Here is a 12,967-nt window from a genome sequence, read left to right as displayed (position 1 = left end):
AGCGAACCCTACATAAGCCCATGCTTCTGCCCTATCCCTGTAACCCAGTAAACAACCTAACCATTTTGGACATTAAGGGGCAATTTGGCAGGGCCAATCCACCTGTCGGGACTCTTATTTTATCTTCTAATGAGAGTCAATTGTCTGGTTGATTGGAGGTGTCAAAAATACAATTTTATTGCTAATTAATCACTTGAGTAAGAGCTGAATCAAAACATAGAAATGAAATATCAAACACATGGCATAAAAGCTTAAATAAATCACTTTAAACACAAACAAACGGATAGATGATTCAAGAAGTCAGGAATGCAACCTTGACATCGAGGTCTTTAAGGGAATCCTTATCTCTCGTCGTCTCCCTCATTTATTCATTGGCTTCTAATTCTCAGCTGAGACCTCCTGATTCATCCAAATGGATGTCTGTTACTGAGAGGATTATATTTTTTATTTTATTTTTTATTTTTATTGAAATTTTTACAAAATATAAACATCTTAACTCTTTAATCAAACATTGTCCATTACTTAAGACTGACCAGTGTCCATCAAAGTTTGTTCAGTGTCTACGAGGCCAGTCTCATGAAAATATGTTTCTCACGCCACCACTAGCCATAGACCTTGCTGTACCTAATTAGTTGATACATTTTTATTGCTAAATGCACTGAAATACAATGGTCAATTCATTATATGAAACATTCACTGAAACAATGTCTACATTTCAAGACACTAGAGTTCGATAGTTGATTCATTAGCTAAAACAATGATTGTATTCTCACAGCCAAGAGATTTTTAAAATAATTTCACCCTTTAGCTGTGTATTCAATTAGCGCCTAAAACCATGAATAAATCCATACTTTATCACCACCTAACCTGCACATCTTTGGACTGTGCAAGGAAACAGGAGCACACGGAGAAAACCCACACAGACACGGGAGAAAGTACAAACTCCACACAGACAGACACGCAAGGCTGGAAAAGAACCCGGGTCCCTGGAGCTGTGTGGCAGCATTGCTAGCCACCATGCCACCCCTGAATGTTATCATCCAATTTTTTAAGTAATCGTTGTCTTTTTTCTTTTTTGTTCTGGAAAATAGCCAATTACATTAAACAAATAAAAAGATAATTTCATTTGATCTAGGCATTGCTGGTTCAGTCAGCATTTATTTCTCGTTGCTAATTACCTTTAAGTCGATAAGCCACCACCTTGATCTGCTGCAGCCCATTTGTAGATGCAACCACAATCCTGCTAGGAAGGGAGTTTGGAATGGTGAATGGTCAGAATGACCTGTGACCTGAAGAGGAAATTGCAAGTAAAGGTATTAAGAACATAAGAACTAGGAGCAGGAGTAGGCCATCTGGCCCTTTGAGCCTGCTCCGCCATTCAACGAGATCATGGCTGATCTTTTGTGGACTCAGCTCCACTTTCCCCGCCTGAACGTTCTTCCATTCTTCAAAAACCTATCTATATTTATCTTGAAAACATTTAATGAAGGTGCCTCAACTGCTTCACTGGGCAGGGAATTCCATAGATTCACAACCCTTTGGGTGAAGAAGTTCCTCCCAAGCTCAGTTCTAAATCTACTTCCCCTTATTTTGAGGCTATGCCCCCTAGTTCTGTTTTCACCCGCCAGTGGAAACAACCTGCCCGCATCTATCCTATCTATTCCCTTCATAATTGTATATGTTTCTATAAGATCACCCCAGAACCTTCTAAATTCCAACAAATACAGTCCCAGTCTACTCATCCTCTCCTTGTAACCCAACCCCCTCAACTCTGGGATTAACCTAGTGAATCTCCTCTGCACACCCTCCAGCACCAGTACATTCTTCGGTAAGGAGACCAAAACTGAATACAATACTCCAGGTGTGGCTTCACTACACAGTTGCATCATAACCTCCATAGTTTTATACTCCATCCCTCTAGCAATGAAGGACAAAACTCCAATTCGCTTTAATCACCCGTTGCACCTGTAAACCACCTTTTTGTGACTCATTCATTAGGATACCCAGGTCCCTCTGGACAGCAGCATGTTTTTAATATTTTATCATTTTAAATAATAATCCCTTTTACTGTTATTCCACACATTTGTCAACATTGTATTCCATCTGCTAGACCCTAGCCCATTCACTTAACCTATCCAAATCCCTCTGCAGACTTCCAGTATCCTCTGCACTTTTTGCTTTACCACACATCTTTGTGTCGTCTGCAAACTTGGACACATTGCACTTGGTCCCCTATTGCTACCTATCTGCTGCTCTTTTTCTACTTGGTAGAGATTGCATGTTTGGGAACTAATGTTGAAGAAGCCTTGGTGAGTACCTGCAGTACATCTGCCACTGCGTGAATGTTTAAAGTGCTGGATGGGGTGCTCCTCAAGCAGACTGCATGAGGATAATGTTGAACATGTTGCGTTGTTGGAGCTACAATGATTCAAGCAAGTGAAGAATATTCCATCATACTCCTGAATTGGGCCTTGTAAATATAGAAACTTAGGAAATAGCTGCAGCAGTAGGTCATTCGGCCCTTCAAGCCTGCACCGCCATTCCATATGATTATGGCTGATCATGCAACTTCAGCATCCCACTCCCGCTTTCTCTCCATACCCCTTGATCCCTTTAGCCGCAAGGGCCATGCAGAGCTCCCTCTTGCATATATCTAACAAACTGGCCCCAATAGCTTTCTGTGGTAGAGAATTCCACAAGTTCACAACTCTCTGAGAGAAGATGTTCTTCCTCATCTCAGACCTGAATGGCTTACCCCTTATTCTTAGGCTGTGACCCCGAGTTCTGGATGTTCCCAACATCGGGGACATTCTTCTCGCATCTGGACTGTCCAGTCCCATCAGGATTTGTATGTTTCTATGAGATCTCCCCTCATTCTTTTACATTTCTGAGGACTAGCCCTGTTGATCCATGTTTCAGTTCTGCCGTCCCAGGAATTAAGTCTGATGAACCTTCACTGAATACCTTCAATAGCAAGAATGTCCATCCTCAAATTCGGAGACCAGAACTGCTCACAATACTCAAGATGTTGCCTCACCAAGGCCCTGCGTAACTGCAGCAAGACATCCCTGCGTAACTGCAGCAAGACATCCCTGCTCCTATGCCCAAATCCTCTCGCTATGAAGTCCAGCATGCCATTAGCTTTCCTCATCACCTGCTGTACCTGCATGCCAACCTTCAACGACCGTTCCACCATGACACTCGGATCTTGTTGCACTTTTCCTAAACTGCCACCATTTCGATAATCTGCTTCCTTGTTTTGCCACCGAAGTGGAAAACCTCACATTTACCACATTATATTGCATTTGCCAGGTATTTGCCCAAGCCAACCTGTCCAAGACACCCTGCAGCCTTTTTGCACCATCCTCACAGCACACACTGCCACCCAGCTTAGTGTCGTCTGCAAATTTGGAGATATTGCATGCAATTCCTTCATACGAATCATTAATATATATTGTGAACATCTGGGGTCCCAGCACTGAACCCTGCCGTACCCCAGTAGTCACTTACTGCCATTCTGAAAAGGACCTATTTATTCCCACTCTCTGCTTACTGTCTGCTGATCGGTTCTCTATCCACGTCAATACATTATACCCCCAATACCGTGAGCTTTAATTTTGCTCACTGATCTCTTTTGTTTGGGACCTTGTCAAAAACCTTTTGAAAGTCTAGATACACAACATCCACTGGTTTATCTTTGTCCACCTACTGGTCACATCCTCAAAACAAATCCAGATTTGTTGAGCATGATTTCCCTTTCGTGAATCTTTGCTGTCTTGAACCAACCCTGTTCCCACTTTCCAAATGCTCAATTATTTTATCCTGTTAGGTGTATGTACCAGAAGAAATGGGTGTTCATTCAATAGCTGCAGTGATGTCATTGTGTGGGTGGAACTGGGCTGTCTGTGTATCTTTTACTTTCATTTTTGAGCTGGCAGCTGCAGTGTGTTTTTGGTTTTGTTTTCAGAGGTGAAGAGCTGCATTCACAGCAAGAAGATGTTATGATCTCTCTCTGCAATCTAAAGATGACTTGATGATTTCAAAGTAATATCTGTTTCTGTAGAGAATGTAAACCTGCAGTCTTTATTTAAAAATGGTTTAACTTGTGGATGTTGTTTGGTAAGTTATCAATAGAGTACTGTATCTCTTGCGGGGTGATCAGGATTGGTAGTTGATAAAACTGTGTTTACTGTGTGTTTATAAAAATGTTAATTGGATTCATAGAATAAACATTGTTTTGTTTTAAACATACTTTAGCTCTCTGTTGCATCACTGGGCCCGTTTGCACCCCATAACCAAAATCTATTTAAAGTTGTGGGTCAGGTGAACTCCATGATATACTTTGGGGTTCTCTAAACTCTGGCCCGTAACAATCCTTAATAATTGACTCCAGCATTTTCCCCACCAACGATGTCAGTCTAATCGGTCTATAATGCCCTCTTTTATTTCTCCCTCCTTTTTAAAAAAAAAAAAAAAGTGGGGTTACATTAGCTACTCTCCAATCCATTGGAACTCTTCCAGAGTCTGTAGAATGCTGGAAATGATCACCAATGTATCCGCTATTTATAGGGTCACTTCCTTAAATACTCTGTGAACATCAGACTCTGGGCACTTATCGGGGTTTTAATCCCATCAATTTCCACAATACAATTTTCTGACTAATAAGGATTTCTTTCAGTTCCTCCGTCATGCTCGACCCTCTGTCCCCCAGTATGTCCGGAAGATTATATGTGTTCCCTTTCGTGAAAACAGATGCAAAGTAATTGTACAAATGGTCTGCCATCTTTTTGTTGCCCATTATGAATTCACCTGATTCTAACTGTAAGAGACCTACATTTAGCACAGTGGGCTAAACAGCTGGCTTGTTATGCAGAACAATGCCAGCAGCGCAGGTTCAATTCCCGTACCGGCCTCCCCAAGCAGGTGCTGGAATGCGGTGACTAGGGGCTTTTCACAGTAAATTTATTGAAACCTACTTGTGACGATAAGTTATTATTATAATATTATTTTATTATTATTATTGTCTTTACCAGTCTCATTCTTTTCACATATCTGAAGAAGCGTTTGCAGTCAGTTTTCATGTTTTCTGGAAGTTTACTCTCTCATTCTATTTTCCCCTTCCAAATTAAGCCCTTTGACCTCTGCTGAATTTTTAATTTCTCCCAGGCCTCAGGCTTGCTGCTTTTTCTGGCCAATTTATATGCCTCCTCTTTGGCTTTAACACTATCCCTGATTTTCCTTGGAGTCATAGAGGTTTACAACATGGAAACAGGCCCTTTGGCCCTGTCCATGCTGCCCAGATTTTACCACTAAGCTAGTCTCAATTGCCCGCATTTAGCCCATATCACTCTACACCCATCTTTCCCATATAAATGTCTAATTGTTTTTTTTTTAAATGGACAAAATTGTACACGCCTCTACTACTGCCACTGGCAGCTCGTTCTAGACACTTGCCACCTGTGTGAAACAATTACACCTCTGGACCCTTTTGTATCTCCCCCTCTCACTTTAAACCTATGCCCTCTAGTTTTAGACTCCCCTACTTTTGAGAAAAGCTGTTGACCTTATCTATGCCCCTCATTATTTTATAGCCGTCTATAAGTTCACCCCTAAGTCCCCTACGTTCCAGGGAAGAATGCCCCAGCCTATCCAGCCTCTCTTTATAACTCAAACCATCAAGTCCCAGTTGCATCCCAGTAAATCTTTTCTGCACTCTTTCTAGTTCAATGTCAATTAGAGGGGTGCAGTGCTCTGGCTGTGAGATGTGGCCGGTCCGGGAGACTTCCAGCGTCCCGGATGATTACATCTGCAGAAAGTGCACCCATCTGGGGCTCCTCACATACCGCGTGGTTCGGTTGGAGCAGCAGTTGGATGAACATCTGATACGGCGTGGCCAGCAGCTCTGATTGCAGGTACTAAAACTACTGTGAAGCTGTACAAATAAGAAGGGTCTTGGTTTAAACACAGGATTGGAAGAGCTTATGCCATGGACTGCACAGCAGCTGCTAGTGAGTCACTTGGTTTTGCTGTCCACTACGGTGCAAACTACTCTAACCTTGGTAGAATCGGTTCTGTGCATTCCTGCAGGAGAGTACTGTCAAAGTATTGATAAATGATTTGTGGTGGTTGTAGATAGAGCCACTGGCAGGTTGTAGCAGTCCATGTTACAAATGGCATGCGCTGCAGTAATGGTGCACGGTGACAGTGGAGTAAATAGTTAATCTGGTGGCTGGTTAGAGAAATTTGTATTTCATTCATATAAGTTGCATACTTCCAATGCACTTGGGGGAAACTGTGTAGGAGTTTGCACTCGAGGGTTGTAATCTTGGGATTACTCCGTGTGCCAGTGAGGCTAGAAATAGGAAGATAGAGCAGCTAAACACATGGCAAAACAGCTGGTGTAGGAGGGAGGGTTTCAGTTATCTGGACCACTGGGAGCTCTTCCGGGGCAGGTGTGACCTGTATAAGAAGGATGGGTTGCATCTAAACTGGAGAGGCATAAATTAATACTTTGCATCAGTATTCACCAAAGAGACGGAATTGGTGGATGTTGAGTCTGAAGAAAGTTGCGTAGATAGCCTAGGTCACATTGAGATCCAAAAAGACGACGTGTTGGGCGTCTTGAAAAATATTAAGGTGGATAAGTCCCCAGGATGGGATCTACCCCAGAATACTGAAGGAGGCTAGAGAGGGCATTGCTGAGGCCTTGACAGAAATCTTTGGATCCTCACTGTCTTCCAGTGATGTCCCGGAGGACTGGAGAATAGCCAATGTTGTTCCTTTGTTTAAGAAGGGTAGCAACGATAATCCAGGGAACTACAGGCTGTTGAGCCTTAAATCAGTACGGTACGGTAGGGAAATTACTGGAGAGAATTCTTTGAGACAGGATCCACTCCCATTTGGAAGCAAGTGGATGTATTCACGAGAAGCAGCACGGTTTTGTGAAGGGGAGGTCGTGTCTCACTAACTTGATAGAGTTTTTCAAAGAGGTCACAAAGATGATTGATGCAGGTAGGACATTGGATGTTGTCTACATGGATTTCAGTAAGGCCTTTGACAAGGTCCTTCATGGCAGACTGGTACAAAAGGTGAAGTCACATGGGATCAGAGGTGAGCTGGCAAGATGGATACAGAACTGGCTAGGTCATAGAAGGCAGAGTAGCAGCAATGGAAGGGTGCTTTTCTGATTGGAGGGCTGTGACTAGTTGTGTTCCGCAGGGATCAGTGCTGGGACCTTTGCTGTTCATAGTATATATAAATAATTTGGAGGAAAATGTAAATAATTTGGAGGAAAATGTAACTGGTTTGCTTAATAAGTTTGCGGATGATGCAAAGGTTGGTGGAATAGCGGATAGCAATGAGGATTGTCAGAGGATACAGCAGGATGTAGATTGTTTGGAGACTTGGACGGAGAGATGGCAGATGGAGCTTAATCCGGACAAATGTGAGGTAATGCATTGTGGAAGGTCTAATGCAGGTAGGGAATATACAGTGAATGGTAGAACCCTCGAGTATTGACAGTCAGAGAGATCTAGGTGTACAGGTCCACAGGTCATAGAAAGGGGCAACAGAGGTGGAGAAAGTAGTCAAGAAGGCATACGGCATGCTTGCCTTCATTGGCCGGGGCATTGAGTATAAGAATTGGCAAGTCATGTTGCAGCTGTATAGGAACTTAGTTAGGACACTTGGAGTATAGTGTTCAATTCTGGTCGCCACACTACCAAAAGGATGTGGAGGCTTTAGAGAGGGTGCAGAAGAGATTTACCAGGATGTTGCCTGGTATGGAGGGCATTAGCTATGAGGAGAGGTTGAATAAACTCTGTTTGTTCTCACTGGAACGACAGAGGTTGAGGGGGGCGACCTGATAGAGGTCTACAAAATTATGACGGGCATAGACAGAGTGGATAATCAGGGACTTTCCCAGGGTAGATAGGTCAATTACTAGGGGCCATAGGTTTACGGTGCAATGGACAAGGTTTAGAAGAGATGTACGAGGCAAGTTTGTTACACAGAGGGTTGTGGGTGCCTGGAACTCGCTGCCGGAGGAGGTGGTGAAAGCAGGGACGATAGTGACGTTTTAAGGGGCATCTTGACAAATACATAATAGGATGGGAATAGAGGGATACGGACCCCGGAAGTGTATGGGACTTTAGTTTAGACAGGCAGCATGGTCGGCGCAGGCTTGGAGGGCTGAAGGGCCCGTTCCTGTGCTGTACTTTTCTTTGTTCATTGTTTAATAATCTTTCTATAATGGGGTGACCAGAACTGTACACAGTATTCCAAGTGTGGCCTTACTAATGTCTTGGACAACTTTAGCAAGACGTCCCAACTCCTGTATTCAGTGTTCTGACCAATGAAACCAAATATGCTAAATGCCTTCTTCATCACCTGTCCACCTGTGACTCCACTTTTAAGAGGCTATGAACCTGTATTCCTAAAGAGTTGTTCTATAACTCTCCCGAACACCCTACCATTAACTGAGTCGGTCCTGCCCCAATTCGATCGACTAAAATGCATCATTTATATAAATTATACTCCATCTTCCATTCATCTGTCCTTGTTAGCCATGGTTGAGTCACCTTCCCCATCTTACTGTTGCTCCAGACAGGGATGTACAATTGTTGAAGTTTATCCATGTGTCCTTTAAATGTCTGTCGTTGCCTATCCACCGTCAACCCCTTGAGTATCCTTTGCCAGCTTATTCTAGCCAATGCACGTCTCATACCATCAAAGTTAGCTTTCTTTCAGTTGAAGACCCTCCATCTTAATGAAGAATTCTACCGTATTTTCTGGTCACTCTTCCCTCCACGATCTCGCACCACAATGTTGCTAATTAATCATCTCTCATTGCAATACCCAGTCTAGGATGACCTGTTCTCTCGTTGGTTCCTCGACATATTGGTCGAGAAAATCATCCCTTATACATTCCACAAAATCCCCTTCCATCACATTGTTACCAATTTGATTAGCCCAATCAATATGCAGATTGAAGTCACTCATAATAATTGCTATACACTTACTGCATGCATCTTTAATTTCCTCTTTGATGCTATCCCCGGCATCACGACTACTGTTTGGTGGTCTAAACGCAACTCCCACTAACATTTTTTGCACTTTGGTGTTTCGCAGCTCCATCCATACAGATTCCACATCGTCCAGGCTAACGTCCTTCCTTACTGTTGCGTTAATCTCTACTTTAACCAGCAATGCTACCCCACCTCCCTTTCCTTTCCTTCTGTCTTTACTGAATATTTAATACCCCTGGATGTTGAGCTTCCATCCTAGGTCACCCAGAGCCAGGTCTCCGTGATCCCAATTCTATCATATCTATTAATGAGTGTCAGCGCAGTTAATTCATCAATCTTGTTACAAACGTGCCTCGTATTGAGACACTGAGCCTTCAGGCTTGGTTTTTGATATTTATTGCTCTTATAGAATTATTTTGTAATATGGCCCTTTTTGATTTTTGTCTTTGGTTTGTCTGCCTTCCACTTTTCCCTTTTACTGCCTTTTGTTTCTGTCCCCATCTTACTTCCTTCTGACTTCTTGCATCAGTTCCCATCCCGCTGCCATATTAGTTTAAACCCTCCCTAACAGCACGAACAAACACCCCCTGCCCTCGCTGAGGACTTTGGTTCCTGTCCTGTTCAGGTGCAAACCATCGATTTGTACTGGTCCCACTTCCCCAGAACCGGTTCCAATGTTCCAGGAATTTGAATCCCTCCCTCTTGCACCATCCCTCAAGCCACGTATTCACCTTTGCTGTCCTGCCATTCCTACTCTGGCTCGTACGTTGCACTGGTAGCAATCCTGAGATTACTACCTTTTTGAGATCCTGCTTTTTAGTTTAACTCCTAACTCTCTAAATTCAGCTTGTAGGACCTCATACTGTTTTTTAAAAAACTTATATCGTTGGTGCCTATATGCACCACGACAGCTGGCCGTTCACCCTCTCACTGCAGCTGCTCCAATACCTTGCACCATGGAGGCAACACACCATCCTGGAGTCTTGATTGCTGCTGCAGAAATGCCTATCTATTCCCCTTACAATTGAATCTCCTATCACCTTTCACTGTAGCTCTGCCATTCTTTTTCCTGCCCTCCTGTGCAGCAGAGCCAGCCGTGGTGCCATGAACCTGGCTGCTGCTGTCTTCCCCTCATGAGCCAACTCTCCCAACAGCATCCAAAACCGTATATCTGTTTATTGAGGGAGATAACCGCAGAGGACCCCTGCACTGCCTTCCTACTCTTCCTCTGTCTGGTGCTCACCAATTTCCTATCTTCCTCAGTAATTTTCTATATGCTGTGTGACCAACTTACGGTAGGTGCTATCCATGATTTCCTCAGCATCGCGAATGAATCCACCTGCAGCTCTAGAGCTGTCAAGAGGTCTGACAGGAGCTGCGGTTGAATACACTTCTTAAGCATCAAGGAGTCAGGGACACGAGAAGGGTCCCTGAATTCCCACATCGCACAGGAGGAGCATGACACTGATCTGGGATCTCCTGCTATGACATAACCCTTAAGTTAACTTTACACCAATGCCATGAGAGAATAAGGGAAATAGAAAATAAAGATACAACATACCATGGTGAACAGTCTTTAGCAAATCAAATGTTGAGTTATCTATTGAAGAATTCCTAGCCTCTACCATCTCTTGTAACCACCATACTAATGTGGCTGATCCGGTTAAGTTTCTGATCAAGGATATTGATTGTGGGGTTCGTGTGGGGAGGGAATTTAGCTGTGATAATGCTGTTGAATATCTAGGGAAGGTGGTCATTGCCTGGCACTTAATTATCTCATGCTTGCAAGGTTTGACCTGAAATAGTTGATAATTGTGTTGGTAGACTGAGTTAATTCTTGTATAGAATCTTGTTAAATAAGTACCCAGGTTGAGGTGACATTTTGTTCTGCACTAACAATCCCGAAAACGGGAGTTCAAATTCCACCATGACAGTTTTCAAATGTAAATTTAGTGTGGAATTTAAAAAACTTGCATCTTACCCATTCACTATCGCAACCCTTCATTTCTAGCCTGGCCTATGTGACACAGATTCTTTGCAGTTCTCTTGTGTGGTGTTAAGTAATGGGTTAAGAGACATTGCAGTTAGTTGTCTCATTTATGTTAAGTGTTCAATGATTGTCTCATTTATGTTAAGTGTTCAATGATTGACACTGATATGTAAAGGGGCTTCAGGTGGACTCTGGAGCTGGTGATGATCTGTAGAGTTCTGTGAAGAGTGAGTTTGAACCATTAAAGGTGTGTTGGTGAAAAAGGAGCTGAACTCTTGCCTCTTCATACCACAGCATCTAACATGTGGGACCAATCAAGCAGCGATCAATTATGTTCATAATGATATACAATCGAGAGAATATGTACATGTTCGAATTACAACAAACTCCAGATTCTCTTTTGTTTCCATGGTAACTGAATCATTAAATTCCACCAATTTAAGTCCAGTTCATGCTGAATGTTCAAGCTAAAACATGCAGCAACCTCTTTGTTGGATTACTGGACTGGGACACCTTTAGAATGATCCAATGTACAAGGATGTATGTAAAAATACATCTGCAATTAACTTTGCTCCCCCGCTTTTTGCGCTGCAAATTTTTCACTTTCGAGTATGTATCCAATTTCATTGTGTAAGTTGCTATTGAATCTACTTTAATGTGAGATGATTAAACCTGTAAAAAATATTTGCTAGACTATAAATACTTTGTTTCTTCTGTTTTAGGTAATGTGCTAACTACAAATCTGAAGAGGATGCTGATGTAATAACATTGTTAAAGTCAGCTTTGTCGCCACCATGCCAACAGTGCAACCAGTCATTAGCTGTATACAGAAACTGATTCTGTATGAAACTCGAGCAGTACGTTCCATTTTACAATTGGTATCTATTGCACTTATGTTTTTGCGTTCAGAGGAGATTGTGTAGTATGGGGAGGAAGTCGTATAGTGGTATTGTCCCTGGACTAGTAATCTAGTGACTGAGTAATTCTGGGGACCTGGGTTTGAATCCCGCCATGGCAGATGGTGAAATTTGAATTTAAAACATAATCTGGACTCAACCATTGTTGTTTGTCGTAAAAACCCATCTGGTGCACTAATGTCCTTTAGGGAAGGTAATCTGTCGTCCTTACCTGGTCTGGCCTACATGTCACTCCAGAATCAGCAATGGTAGTTGACTCTCAAATGGATTCTTTTAACATGGGTCGTTGTTGCACACCAACCACCGCATGGTCCCAGCGGAGCGAGCTCTTGGCCCAGTGGCAGGGAAATCCGAGACAACTGGAGACCAGGCTTGCAAGTGAGTTATATAGTGTACCACCATTGCAGTGTTTCAGTTTCTCCATATGCCCTTGGCATTTAAGATTCCTCTATTTCCTCGAAAGCACTTGTTTGAAATATTGCGTTGCTGCAGCTCCTCTTGTACCTCATTTACACAAAAATAAAATCTCGGTGGTTTGAATTATTATAAGATGTTTCTCTTAACTAAACATGCTACCCTTCTACCAGTTGCTTAGTATTTTAGAATCACTAGCTAATGAATGAGAGCAGTGAAAGTATGAGGAATTATGCCACATTGGTCTAATAAAAGACTTCCAGCAACACTGTGCATTTTGTGACTGGGATGTCACGTCTAGAAAAAGTAGAGAAATAATTCTATTAGAACTGCTTAAGTTTTTGGTACAGAGGAAGAAAGAAGGTACCAACAAAAAACTTTGCATAACAGTTTACAGATGTTCTGTTGTCTGCCAATGTTCTACTAGATGAATTCATAGAATCATAGAATTTACAGTGCATAGAATTCCTGACATACCTGAAATTGAGGAGTAAATTACTTCTCTATTGATGCAATAATAATGACACTTAGTTGACGAAGCCAGAAATCAAACCATGAGCATACCTGATCTGTGGTGTTCTCTGCATTTTATAATAACTTGGATTTTAAAATTACTTTCA

The 12,967-nt window shown here is 42.5% G+C and overlaps 1 protein-coding gene across 4 annotated transcripts in view; it reads left to right on the top strand.

Annotated features, from left to right (window-relative positions):
• fig4a (FIG4 phosphoinositide 5-phosphatase a) overlaps positions 1-12,967 on the top strand; it is a 211,939-nt gene that overhangs the window by 3,395 nt on the left and 195,577 nt on the right. For 3 of the 4 annotated variants that reach the window (XM_038799185.1, XM_038799187.1, XM_038799186.1), the window contains exon 2: positions 11,739-11,873. In XM_038799185.1, coding sequence (XP_038655113.1) covers positions 11,811-11,873 — 63 coding nt within the window. In that variant the 5' untranslated portion in view covers positions 11,739-11,810. Of the gene's footprint in view, positions 1-11,738; positions 11,874-12,967 lie in introns of those variants that run through there. The other variant, XM_038799189.1, reaches the window with a different exon arrangement.

The sequence above is a fragment of the Scyliorhinus canicula genome, chromosome 6 (genome assembly GCF_902713615.1).
Source record: "Scyliorhinus canicula chromosome 6, sScyCan1.1, whole genome shotgun sequence".
Lineage (NCBI taxonomy): Eukaryota > Metazoa > Chordata > Chondrichthyes > Carcharhiniformes > Scyliorhinidae > Scyliorhinus > Scyliorhinus canicula.
This window is presented reverse-complemented; position numbering and strand designations above follow the sequence as displayed.